The sequence below is a fragment of the Nicotiana tabacum genome, chromosome 24, assembly GCF_000715075.1.
Source record: "Nicotiana tabacum cultivar K326 chromosome 24, ASM71507v2, whole genome shotgun sequence".
NCBI lineage: Eukaryota > Viridiplantae > Streptophyta > Magnoliopsida > Solanales > Solanaceae > Nicotiana > Nicotiana tabacum.
The window spans coordinates 81,935,477-81,949,930 of record NC_134103.1 but is presented as its reverse complement, the minus strand read 5'-3'; the positions used below and the strand labels follow the sequence as shown (position 1 = coordinate 81,949,930).

At 36.6% G+C, this 14,454-nt stretch overlaps 1 protein-coding gene across 1 annotated transcript; it reads right to left on the bottom strand.

The window, feature by feature from the left end:
• Positions 1–3,140: 3,140 nt before the first annotated feature.
• LOC142178262 (uncharacterized) lies at positions 3,141–4,845 on the bottom strand. The gene is made up of 4 exons (XM_075247592.1): positions 4,480–4,845; positions 3,581–4,309; positions 3,294–3,485; positions 3,141–3,209 (listed from the first exon to the last, which is right to left on the bottom strand). Exons 1-4 carry the CDS (start codon positions 4,843–4,845, stop codon positions 3,141–3,143), a joined length of 1,356 nt encoding a protein of 451 aa, XP_075103693.1.
• Positions 4,846–14,454: the final 9,609 nt, after the last annotated feature.

Here is a 14,454-nt window from a genome sequence, read left to right as displayed (position 1 = left end):
TTTCGTTAATGAAATTACTTTCAGTCGCCATTAAGTCCTCTCTTAATTGAGTAGAAGTTTGAATAAAAATAAAGACACTGATGCAGAGTAAGGTGGTTTACATTACTAAAATTTGAACCAAATATAAAAATATATCTGAAACAAAGTATCGGGAATAAAAAAAATAGTAGTGTGTATATTCATATGCATTGTTCTATAGTTTCTAGAGATAATGATTGTAGAACTTTTATTAGATAATCATTCCACAACTGGAAAAAAAATCAGAATTGATTATATTTTGTGTGCATTGGTATATTTTCAAGAATTTACGGAGTTTCAACCAAGACCTTAAATTTCAACAAAGTACAACAGAGTCTCTTGTAACTCAACTTAACGCAGAATATAATTTATTGTGGTGTGATAGATGAAACTCAATTTTTAGTAGCGTATTTCTAATTTTATTGAACAATTTAGAACAGAAAAAGAAAGAGGCAGAATGGCTTAAATGGTACTTATACTTGAGCCACATTGTCATACGGGTCCCCAAACTTAAAAGTTTACCAATTGAACACCTACACTTATTCAAACTGTGAATAATAAACGCTTATCCTACGTGGCTGATCCTATGTGTCATATTTGACTTTAGTGCATGATTCATACGCCTGTAAGGGGCGTGAAGGCAGTTTAAAAAAGCCCTAATAGTAATAATGTGGCCTATTTAACAGTCATCTTCTTCTTTCTACCTTATTCTCCATTGTTGAACATTATAGAAGCTGATTTCTATCCAAATCCGATGCCTTCTTCTTTCTTTGTTAGTTTCGACAGTGCAAAATAAAATTTTATTGCTGGGATTCTTCATTGCCCATAAAGTTTTTCCATCTTCTTTTCTTTTGAAAGTCGATTTTTTTCTTCTTCTCCGTCAAGAAATAAGCTACTGATGCGTCTTCTCCTTTAGCAATGAAGAAGGAACCTTTATGTTATTATGGACTTGCTGCAGATCTTAAAATGTCACGAACACCACCAATCCTGGAAGAAGGTTCTTAGGCTGCCGAAGATATGAGATTGGTGAAGGTTGTGGCTTTTTTCGATGGGTTGATCCTGCGATTGAGGAAGAACACTACAAGACTCTTCTTGCGTGTCTTATTAAGAAGAGTGATCGATGTCATTGTCAGAGAAGACAAGGAAGGTCGAAGTTCAGAGTTGTTGCTATTATAATTGCGGTTGTAGTTGTTCTAATGTTAGCTCTTATGTTATGTGTTGAGGATTGATAATGTACTTTCTTATTTTCTGGGTTTAGGCTACATATTTTGTGTTGATGTAAAATTTTGTTCATGGAATATATTGACAAAGGTTCTATTACAGCAACAAGTACAGGAACTACTAATATCATGGCATGTTATAGGCAGTTAATAAAACATCCAAAATAAGGAAGTTGCTTTACAAAATATTGTCTACGATAGGCAGTCAACAAAAACATACATAATAAAGTAGCTTTATAAAACATTGTCTACCACAGGTAGTCAACAAAAACATCCATGATTAAGTCTTCAAAATATCAGTTGAGCACTTCAATTAATGTCTGTTGTGGCTTGGTTGCTTAGTGTGGATTGTGTCATTGGTGTGGCTTGAGTGGTTGTAGCAGAATTTGCCCTTCTATAACTCTATTCTTGCAGCTGCCTTTGTATGACTGCAGCTCGATCCTTCCACTTTAGCCTAGGGGGCTTGAACCTAAGTTCAATGTTGGTAGGGATAGAACTTATGAGTGTAGAAGGATTGTATACTACTCTGTCAGTAGTTCCAGACTGTACAAAGATAAAAGGTTGTGAGTGAGAGATTATCTAATAAACCATCTATGTTGATTGTGTAATTAAGTGGAAATATTTATCCTCTTTATCACAGTGCCACTTTAATCAAATAGCACACCATATCTTGTTGCCTTTTGTTTCATAGACCCTGCATTTGCACCACCTCTTTTAGGCTCATTGGTCTTTCTTTTTGGACCTCCAGTAATATTAGTTGATTGTTGTGTGCTTCGATCAGTGATTGGTTGAGTGAAGGTGCCACTTTCCATATTTGAAGCTGCTAGTGCTGATCCAGCTGCTGCTACTGATGCACTTCCAGCTTCTGCTGCTGATGCACTTCCACTAGTTCCCGCCCTTCTACCTGATACTGTTGATGAAGCATTTTCAGCAGTTTCACCTCCAACTGAACTAGTTCCAGCCCTTTCCCCTTGGTTTCTCTACATACACATAATAAAATAAACACTAGTAATTCTATTCATCTGATAATGATCACAAAGAACATTAATACTTACTGCTGATGGACATCCTTTCTTATTATGTCCAAGAGTCTTGCACAAAGAACATCTCATTTGTCTCCCTATCCTTGTACCCTTCCTATACTTCTTCTCTGGTTCATCAGCAGCTTTTCTCCTTTTTTTCTTTGGCCTTCCTAGCATTGCAGTTATAACAGGTGGCTCAATAGCTAGTACTGTGCTTTTTGGCCACAAATTCATACTAGTTAAAGGTTGAATGAATCTGTTGTATACCTTAAGGTAGGTGTCCTTCCTATACCAATGATCAACATATGGCTCAACCTCATAGTTCTTATAATGCATTGTTGTAATTGCATGTGCACATGGAATTCCTTTGAGTTGCAATGATCTACAAGTACATGAACACCTCCTAAAGTTAACAACATGTTTATATGGTCCATCCTGGATCTCATACCCTGTTTCACCATTAAATTTGACCTCATATTTGGCTGCTCTTTGAGCATTCTTTCCAAGTATTTCCATAGCCATGGGTGATATATCACCTACCCATTTTTCAGAAAACTCTCTCATGCTATTCATCCTCTCCATACACTTGATTCTAATTTCCTCTAGCATAGTAATGATAGATTTGTGCCTAGCTGCCAATATTCAACTATTTAATGTCTCACACATGTTGTTCTCCACTACATCACACTTACTATGTTCTTTGAAGTATGCCCTACACCATGTCTACTTGTTGTATTTCAGTATGTCTTGAACAATATCTCCCCCTCAGCTGGTCCATTTCATCCAACTTCTTGCTAAAGTAAACTTCAAATGTAGCTCTTGCACACTGCCAGAATTTTTTCCTTCTTTCCTCACCAGGCCAAGTTTGCTTCCAATTAGCCTAGATATGTCTAGCACACCGCCTCATCTCAGCATTTGGCAATAACTGAGTTATAGCTAGATAAAGACCCTACAATCAACAATATTATATTGTTATAATTTAAATATAAATAAAAACAATTACACTTTAAAGACAGAGTATTAGAAACCATACCTTCTGCATATCAGACATGACTGTCAGCCCTTCTCCTTCAGATTTTGTCAAGTTCAGATCATGCTTGAGACATCTGATAAACCAAGACCATGTATCCTTTGATTCCCTTTCAACTACTGCCCAAGCCATAAGGTACATTTGATTATTTCTATCCTTAAAAATGTAGGAAAGCAATTCACCTTTACATGTTCCCTTTAGAAATGCACCATCAAAGCCAATTATGTTTCTGCACCCTTCTAACCATCCAGTTTTTAATGCTTTAAGACAACATAAATGCCCATAAACACCTCCTTGCCAGGTTCTACATTTTTAGATGTCCTTATCACTATAGTAGTTTCAGGATTAGTAGACTTTAGCATTTCTGCATAATCATGAAACCTAGCAAATTCTTTCTTGTAATCACCCATATTCTCCTTCATAACTATTATTTTTGCTCTTTTGCAGAAAGTTTTACTCACATACAGACCATATGCTTTCCTAATTAAGGCTTGAATTTGATGAAGCTTAATTTGAGGCTCACTAATTATTATGTCTTTGAAGTTCTTTGCAATCCATGTTGGGTTTCTTGAAGCATTCCTGGTGCTACCTTCTATGCTGCCAAGAATATGCCACGGATAACCTTTCTTTGTGCAGTTTGCCCTAACCCTTTCCCTCTCATTAGGTTTCAACTTAAGGTTCACACCTTTTTGAATAGAATAGGTCTGCAATGCCTCCCTAAACTGTACAACATTCTCAAATATCATATACAGTTCAAATAATATTTTTTTGCAACTTGTGTCAAAGTAGACCTTCTTACTTAGATTCCTAGCTGGTGCATCCCTTACTTCATCGGTGCCAACAAGTTCTCTTTCATCATCACTACACTCACTACTTAGATCCGAGCTATCAAAATACTGGTCATCCCCTCCTAGTTTCCCTTGATATTTTCCCTTCTTTTTCTTATGCATATCTTCAAAACCAAAATCTATACCAACTGGACCATATGGTATCTCATCTATATTTACTTGGGCATCCTTCTTTTTATTGATTTTAGACTATCTAATTTCAGCTAAGTCATCTTCCAAATCACTACACTCTTCAATGTTCTCATCTATCTCAAACAGTAAGTCAGACCCTTCAGAATTATCAAAGTCCTCATCAAAATTAGATTATGATGTTTGAAGGTGATAAGATGAGAAGTTATTACCTTCACTTTCATCTGATTCTTTATCTCTCTATTTATATCTGTCCGTTTACCCTTATCTTTGCCATTTTTAGTCCTATTTATATCATTATTGGGAGGTGATACATCAGCCCTAGCATTTAACCCACTGTCATGCCCATGTGTTTGTATAATGGGGTCTAATTCAGTTATATCCTCAACAAGAATAGGATCACTAATTTTATGGACAATACAAACATCAACAAAGTCACCACCTTTCAATGTATTAAGAAACTTTAACACATCAGCATCTGTTTTTAAAATGTAATAACCACCCTTTTTGTTAACTTTGCATCCAAATAAATCAATTTCTAAAAATTCTAAGTCCCTAGCAAACTTGTGAAACAACATAATATGCAGCTCATCAATATCAACTGTAGCTAATTGAGGACAAGGTAGTCCATTTGCATACCTTAGGTCAGGGTCTGATGCAAAATTATCATTGTGGTGGATTTATAGATTAACTACACTTGAAGTCATTTTCTTCTCATACCTGCAAAGTAACAAAAAAACAGTGTTATCAATGACTATTTGTTATCAAAAATTGCACCTTTACACAACTCCATAAACAAACCAACAAAAAAGACAGATTTTTAAGTAAAAAAGCTTCCAAGATTCCTTTTTCATCCCCACAATACCCTATAATATTCAAAAATACTCTGGTGGACCACTAACAAGAAGGAGACCCAACAAACTTCACAAAAAAAATGTATAAACCTAAGATGAAATTATGCTTTGACAAAAAAAATTCAAAAAGTAAACGGAATAACCAAATATGCCATTACATGCATGACACTACATTAAAAAGGGTTTTCACTCCAATATATAATGAAACACAGCAAAAGCCCCATATATTGAGAAAAATTAAACATCAATTATGACCTAACCCAGCCTTCCCCTAAAAATCCTAAACAGAGCAAAAGCCCCGTATATTGAGAGAAATGAAGATCAATAAAGACAAAATATGAAGAACAGGTGAAGAAACTTACCTCACAAACTTCGATATCAACTGCGATGATGAAAATCCCGATAACGATGACAGAGAAGAGAGGAGAGACTCATTGTTGTTCGATACTTTCTAAGCCCTAACTACGCGGATAATTGTAAAATGAGGGGAAAATTTGGGTTTGGGGAGGGGGTGGTAAATAATCCTTTCCCGTTTTATTTTTTTATGTGGTCATAATAAGTGACTTGGAGCCTACGTGGTCTAATTTTATTGACGGGGCGTCCAACATGTAGGCGTTTGTATTACACGCACTGGCAGCTTCCTGACATAAACGTTTATTATTCACGGTTTGAATGAGTGTAAGTGTTCAATTGGCAAACTTCTAAGTTTGGGGACCGGCATGACAAAGTGGCACAAGTACAGGTGCCATTTAGGCCATTTTGCCAAAGAAAGAAGGGAAAAGAAGAAGAGTGAAAAATTACTTGTGAAGCGGATAGGGACAGTGAGCCAAAGAATTGACTTGTTTCCCCTCATCTGTGATATCTCACAATAAATAGACGTATACCTGCTACAAATTAAGAATTGTGTTTAAATTAAAAAATATAGAAGCTACTGAGCTTTGTGGCCGCATCGACGACAAAGCAAACATACCTTCATAAACGCATATCAAACATAGTAGCATCAATTAGTAAGAGAGCAATAATATGCTTATAATGTACCAAATCATCTATGATAACATGGCTCAGTAAACTTACAATGAAAAAGACAGAATAGCTTCTATCCAGAATTCCTGCTTGATGTGTACAAAGGAGAAAGAATTACTGATTGTTAAAGTAGAAAACTGATTTTAAAAGGCAGTGAAATTATGTTACTAAGAATCCCCGAAGAAGAATTGGTGGGTTAGGAGTTAGAAATCGTGGTGTGAGATCGTAAGAATGAAGCGCCATCGTGGGAATGAAAGTCGAATCTATAGGAATTGATATGTTTTAGGTCAAAGGCATGGAGGGAGGAGTTATATTATGCGTGGGTTTCAGTATATAATTTTAATTTTAATTAAATTAAATGGTGATCGAGATTGTGTGAACATATTAGATCGTGTTGCTTTAATAAATTTCAATTGTCATCACATTTGTCAATACAATATAACCAACAATAAAATACCTATTAAATTAAAAAAGAAAACTTATATAGTAATCGAATAACTTTTTGTTATGTATCTCTTATTATACGATCTAATATTTTGTTTGATATTTTTTCCACTACTCTATTTTTAATACAAAATAAAAAAATATATTTTGTTATTCTTACAAAAATTAATTTTAAATTTTATTCTATTGTCTCAATTTTCAATAGTGTAAATTTATAAATAATATTTCCTTAATTTATTTTATTTCATAAAATTTAATTCAAAATGTATCCACATTAAGCCACGTATTAGGCTAATAGTAAGCCACTTGGCATTGCTCAAGGCAATGTTTATATACTGTATATAGATATACATGTTAGGGAGAAACTACTTCCTAATTTGAATTGATAGTTTTTTTTTTATATTTTCTTATTTTCGTTTTTTTATTTTAAAATAATTTTAAAACTCCAACTTGAAACTACTCCCCAATTTGAATATGTTATTTTTTTATTTTTATATTTTTGTTTTTTATTATAAAATAATTTTAAAACTTTAATTTTTTTGGAGCTTTGTCCAAACAATCTACATTTGTCATCTTATGGTTGTGCCACTTGGCTCAATATGGTAGCTTTGCATCTTCTTTTATTAGTATATAGATTTAAACCGTTGAGTAAGAACCCAAAGGACACAATGTTAAAGCTAAGGAGGTTATTACGATTAGTCACAACCCAAAAGACACAATGTTAAAGATCAACCTTATTATACGTTACTTTCTCCTTTGCTCGCTCTCTCGTCTTATTTTTTGACACAACCAAAAAGACACAATGTTAAAGATCAACCTTATTGCACGTTACTTTCTCCCTCGCTCTCTCTTCCTATTTTTTGATAAGCCTATTACGTTACTTTTTCCCTCTCTTTGTCTTCCTCTTCTTCCCCCTTAATTTCTTTTCAATTCAATGTGTAATGAATGTCATATTAGTGTATTATTTAAATAGTATATGATCTTGCTTTCCCTATTTAAAGTCATGCATGCTATACTAAGAATAGTGACAATAAGTAATGCATGGAAGGGATGAGATTTAAGTACAAACTTCCTTCGAGTTAGAGGAGTCTGTAAATTTTTATTATTTTTTAATTCTCTTTATTGCTTCTTTTGTTTTCTTCTATCTATTTATGCGTGATTGTAATACTATTTTGGGATATATCAGTTCTTACGGCAATACTCCAAACAAAAGGGTGGAATTTCTTCTTACCAACAAAAATGGGCCATCTCCACAACTTTGTCTGCTTTTCTCAAGTGCAATTCTATTTAGATAAGAAAGTGAGATTACTCATGGTTCTTTTAAATGTGTACACGTATAATGAGATGCGTCATATGAAAAATATTTCCCACCAAGATAAGAGCCATTCCGAGAAGCTGTCGCACTATAATTCCCCGTATGAGGAGGTACTCAGAAAAATTTCCAATTTGACTTAGGAATTTAAAGGAAGAGTTATGAGAGTGTCCAAAAGGCCGAAAGAATTATTTGGAGAATGAAACGTATTTTCGAAATTAATGTCACTGCAAATTGTTAGAGATTTGAGAGGAGATCAGTATTGTTCCACGGTTACTGAAGGGAAGACCGTGACAGACCTGGGATGAAAAACTGAAGAAAATTAAGGAAAGATTGGAATGAAAAAAGCAGATAAAATGAAAAGAAGGAAACAAAGAAAGAGGTAACCGAATAGCAAATCCGAGAAGAATGAGTCAAAATATGTGTTATCATTATTTTTTGCTACTCCTACTTTTTTTAAGGGATTTTTATCTTCCTATACTACATATGAAACTTTATTACCCTCTCTAATCAAGTTTTAACTTAATTATATTTCTATATACAATTTACCGATTATATACAAATTAGTTTTAAATGAGTATCCTTTTATATTAAGAATTGAATAAGGAATCAGTTATTTTCCATACTTGTCCTCTCTCTCTTGTGCTCTCTCTCCCTCTCCCTCTCTCTCTCTCTGTCTCTCTCTATCTCTCGTTCTATGTTCTTTCCCCAATTTTTCTTCCTCTGATATTCTCTACTTTTTATCCTTTCATATTGTATATATTTTTAATGGAATTCATTGATGGATTTCAATCGTTTTACTATAGAGTTTTAACTTAGCAATTTTCTTTCATGTTGCACAATCGGTGTTCAAATTGAAATTGTCAATCAATAAATTTTGAAGGTGTTTAACTCTCCACCATTGACAGCCATTAAAAAGCTTTGAAGCTTTGAATTCGAATTTAGATTTTCAAAAATTATTATTTATTTGGATTGGGTATTATTGCAAATAATTGAGAATATTATTTGGAGTTTATATCTCAATTTTGATGGTGTTTGGTGAAGATTAGATTTGATTTTGGTGAATAAGAAGAAGAAGAAGAATTAACTAAGGTTTGACTTTTGAGTAAACGACCTCGGAAACGGAATTTGAATGTTCCAATAGGTTCGTATGATAATTTTGGTCTTAGGAGCGTGTCAGATATTGATTTGGAGGTTCGTAGGTCATTTTGGCGTCAATTGGCGAAATTTGAAAATTTGGATGATTTTTGGGAAGTTGACCGGGAGTGAACTTCGGGGTCGGATTCTGATTCTGGAAATAGGAGTAGGTCCATAATGTCAATTATGACTTGTGTGCAAAATTTGAGGTCAATCGAATTTGATTTGATAGGTTTCGGCATTAAATGTAGAAGTTTAAAGTTTTAAAGTTCATTAGGCTTGAATCGATGCGCAATTCATATTTTTAGCGTTGTTTGATGTGATATAAAGGCTCTACTATGTGAGGGAATTTTCGCATCTGTGAGGTCGCAGATGCGAAGAAGGCAGCACAGAAGAGGAAGGGACCTGGCATGGGGGCTCCGCAGAAGCGGCCTTCGTCTCGCAGAAGCGGATTTACGATCGCAGAAGCATAAGTTTCGCAGAAGAGGAAGAGTTGACCATAGAAGCGTTATCGCAGAAGCGATAAACTTGTCGCAGGTGTGAAAGCACTGGGCAGTGTACAAAAACAGAGGGGTCTAAGATTTTCTCATTCTTGGACATTTCAAAGAAGTGATTTTTCAGAGAGAGTTCACGGGAACTTGAGGTAAGTCACTTGTGATCATTGTTAGTCAATAATATTGAATTATCATTGAGTATTTCGACTAGATTACGTGTTTTTGAGGTGAAATTCGAGGATTTGAGCCTAAGGATTTAAAAAATAAGATTTGAGGATTTAAATGTCGAGTTGATATTGGATTTTGGTAAAATTGATATGGTTGGACTCGCGGTCCAATGGGTGTTCATATTTTATGACTTTTACCCGATTCCGAGATGTGGGCTCGGGTCGACCTTTTGGGCCAAGTTTTCAATTCTTTGCTAAAGTCGTAGTTTCATTATTTAAATTAGTTTCTTGTAGTTGTATTCACAGTATGTAATTGCTTTTGGCTAGATTTGGGCCGTTCGGAGTCGGAAAATCGAGGGAAAGGTATTCTTATCGATTGATTGAGCGAGATTTGAGGTAAGTGACTTGTCTAACCTTGTGTGGGAAAAATCTCCTTAGATTTTGGTAATGTTGTAACAATTCATGATATGTGAGTGCCGTGTACGCGAGGTGACGAGTGCGTACACGGGATAAATGTGGAAATTTCGGTTCTTGCTGGGTAGTTTTCTTTTAAATTCCTTAATTAAGTTGCCTTAGCATGTGTAGTTATCATGTTTAGCCTAGTATCACATGTCTAAGTGTCCTAACTCTTACTTGTAATTTGTACAACATGCTTAGTTGAATTATTTGTTTCCTTGATTTTTGTATTCAGTCTTTAACTGTATGATTCCTTGCAGTAAATTCGTTGTTCCATATGTTATGAGTTATGTATTTTGCTTTTAGGATTACGAGGCGGTACCTCGGGAGCTCCCCCTGTAATGTGTTTACTTTTGGGACTACGAGGCGGTACCTCGGGAGATCTCCCGTTGCATAATTACTTTTGGGACTACAAGGCGGTACCTTGGGAGATCCCCCGTTGCATATTTACTTTTAGGACTACGAGATGATACCCCGGGAGATCCCCCTGTTGTGTAATTACATTTGAGACTACGAGGCGATACCTCGGGAGCGCCCCTGTTGTTTACCTCTATTTGCTATGTTGTTACCTCTCTGTAATTTCTCGTTGTTCATTTCTCAGTCATTTCATTGTATTATTATATTATCTACCTCATTTCCTTTTATTCCAGTAGGGCCCTGACTTGACCTCGTCACTACTCTACCGAGGTTAGGCTTGGCACTTACTAGGTACCGTTGCGGTGTACTCATACTACACTTCTGCACATCTTTTGTGCAGATCCAGGTACTGCTTACCAGACTAGGTACCAGTGAGTTAGCCATACGTGGAGACTTCAAGGTATATCTGCCAACATCCGCAGACCTCAGAGCCCTCCCCCCCCCCCCCCCGATCCTTATTATGTTGTTGTCCTTATTCTTTTTAGACTCTGATATATAGAAATATTTAGAATTTTCTCTTAGAAGCCTGTGCTGATGATGAATCCTAACAACTTTCCTACGGGGACCCCGAAGGCACATTTTGCGGGATTTAATTTCAAATTGTACCTCCAAAGCCGATCAAAAAATTTCCTCAAGTCTGTTATGTGATATGTACTCTTCTTGGATTTGATGATGATGTCATCCACATATACCTCTATCTCCTTGTGTATCATGTCGTAGAAAATAGTTGTCATAGCCCTCATATAAGTGGCCCCAGCATTCTTCAGACCGACCGGCATCATTTTATAGCAGTACACCCCCCATGGTGTGATAAAAGTTGTCTTTTCGGCATCCTCTTCATCCATCTAGATCTGATGATATCCCGCGAAGCAATCCACAAAGGATTGAAGTTCATTCTTGGCACAATTGTCGATCCGTATGTGTATGTTGGGTAACGGGAAATCATCTTTGGGGCTTGCTCTGTTTATGTCCCGATAATCGACGCATACTCTGACTTTCCCATCCTTTTTCGGAACTGGCACGATGTTAGCCAACCAAGTTGGATATTCAACCACTCTAAGAACCTTAGCTTTGATCTGTTTAGTGACTTCTTCTTTAATTTTCAAACTCATATCTGGCTTGAACTTTTTGAGCTTCTCCTTTACTGGCGGACACATTGGGTTGGTAGGTAGTTTATGAGCCACTATGGACGTGCTCAAACCGTTCATATCATCATAGGACCATGCAAAGATATTTTCATATTCCTTCAGGAAATGAGTGTATTCTTCGTTCTCTGATGGTGACAGTTGAATGCTTATACGTGTTTCCTTGACTGTTTCGGAGTCTCCTAAATTAACTATTTCAGTCTCGTCCAAATTGGACTTAGGCTTGTTTTCAAAGTTTTTCACTTCTCTGACGATTTCCTCGGGCATTATATCCTCTTCTAGATCCTCTGATTCATTATCCTTATGTTGTATTGTCTCAATACATGTCACAGTCGTAAGTTCATCGGGATAGGTAATAATAATGTTGTAGAGAAAAAAACATAAATAATAATAATAAATACTAAAAACAGCAATGCATTTAGATAAATCTTGAAAATGTCAAACAGGTGCGGCTCGATGACCCGAGCTGTTTTAATTATTTGAATCGTACTTTCTATTTATATTGCAGGTGTGGAGATTTGAGTTCAGCTTTATATTCAGTTATTCTGCAAATTGTTAGGCTTACCTAGTCTTAGAGAGTAGGTGTCATCACGATACCCTACAGAGGGAAATTTGGGATCGTGACAAGTTGGTATCAGAGCTCTATGTTTATAGGTATTATGAGTCATAAGCAGGTTTAGTAGAGTCTCGTGAATCGATACGGAGATGTCTGTACTTATCTTCGGGAGGCTATGGAACTGTTTGGAAAAGCTTCATTTCCTTTTTTTCCTCTTCGTGCGATTTGATTCCTTGAGGCCTATGCCTTTATTTCCTTCATACTCAATCTCCTGCGACGTGAACCACTTGTTATCAATTAGGCATCGAGGAGTTATAGTGGTACTGCAGATATGGTGCAAGATGTTTTCCTTACGTGTTCGAGTGGGCTATTGTCGTCGCCTTGCTGAAGGATGTTATATCGTTTCAGTTCAGTATGTGTACTTTCTATGGTTTGAGGCAATTCACGGGTTGCTATGATGTTCGTGCGTTGTTATCGCATAGCGTTGGCATAATGGTAGGGTGCTTGTCTATATGTCGAGGTAGTGAATGACTTGAAAGGAGGATTTCTCAGTGCATGATTTAGAGGTTCGACATTTAATTCCAGCAAAAGGAAATTAGACTATGGATGTTCAGGCCTTGGTCGATGAAGTGACGAGACTTGATATTTTCGAGTGTGGTGGAATTCTCATTTGTGAGGCGGTGTCGTCGCCCTTGTTAGAACGCATTAAGGTTTGCCGGTGTTATGGTCTTCTTCGATTTGCCTTTGGGGCGGGATGTTGGGAAGTGGCGCCTAAGAAGCAGTTGTCAGAGATAGAGGGGTGTAGCAGTCTCAGAATCAAATTGGTGTTTCTAGTGTTGATTGCTCGAGAACGAAGTTCTTCTAGGAGGTTGGGAGTTGGTAGCGATTTATCAATTCAGGTGCTACAGGTATGGATTTGATTAAGGCAACATTTGGGCAACTAAGTATGAGAAAGGACATGGCGGGAGGTGTCCCGTGATGGTTGAATTACTAGCAGGTCAAGTATGAAGAGCGGAGGTCGAGCAGTTACTTAAAGAAGATGGTTTAACCGAATTGAGAGTTACGGAGTAGCATGTAGATTCTGTGGTAGGGTAGCCACATGTCATGAGAAAGTTCAGAGCGATTTGGGAGTCATGGAGGAAAGTGACTAGGTCTATGGAACTTATTTGAAATAGTGGCTACTGTACTGAGGAACATTGAATATGGCAGAAGGGAGTCTGCTTGAAATGAAAAGGGGTGTGAAAACTTGATTATAGTGGGATGCAACATGACTTTGAGTTTGGAATGTATTGTCTGATTTTCAATTGATGTCAAGGGGGAATAAACAGATTTGTATAACTGGTGGATGAGCACGGGCCTAGGATGGTTACTGATTTTGTGGTAGTTGAACTCAGCGCAACGTCATTGGGAAATATCAGTATGGAATGCCACAGGTGGGCTATCTCATATGGACAGGTCAGCGGTGGTGTGATCTCGATGAAGTCTCTACGGAGAGTTTTACTTACTATGAAGCATAAGGTCAAATATGCGATTATGGCAGATAATTTGGAATGTTTATGAAAAGTTTAATAAGAAACTACAAGAAGTTTGGCAGGTTGACGATGCGAGATCATAGTAATTGAGAAGGGAAATCCTTGTGGGCTCTAGGTTTATAAATTGTAGCTTAAAGCTAAGTGGGGGAGCCCCACTGTCTATGATTGGATTACGTGGTTGTATGCTTATGCAGTTTCTGGTTATCGGTGTATTGGTGGGTTATTATGACTAAGGAAAGAAAATATCAGGGGTAATTCAAGAAAGGAAATTGATAAATGTGCACTATATTTTGCCTTATCAATTCATGTGCAGGTTTTGGGAAGACTCAGAGTTTATGATTCTTATGGAAGTAATGTACAAAGAATTCAGCTGGTTGCTTCTTTGAGAGGGTGTTCATATGCTAGCAGCGCGTTGAAGTTTGGTTATATACGGGATCAGGTCAGAGTGGGTGACTCTCAACAACGGTTCTAGTAGGTTCAAGAATTTAAGTGCAGTGCCTAAGGACTTGGAATGTTCTATGTTATCATCGGGCATGCGGTGCAGTATTGGAGGAAAGGAAAAAATAGTTTCGGATCCGCGGAAGGTCTTGCAGAATGGGTGTACCAAGTGGAGATGATGTTGTGCGCTTGAGAAGAGTATGAGATAATTC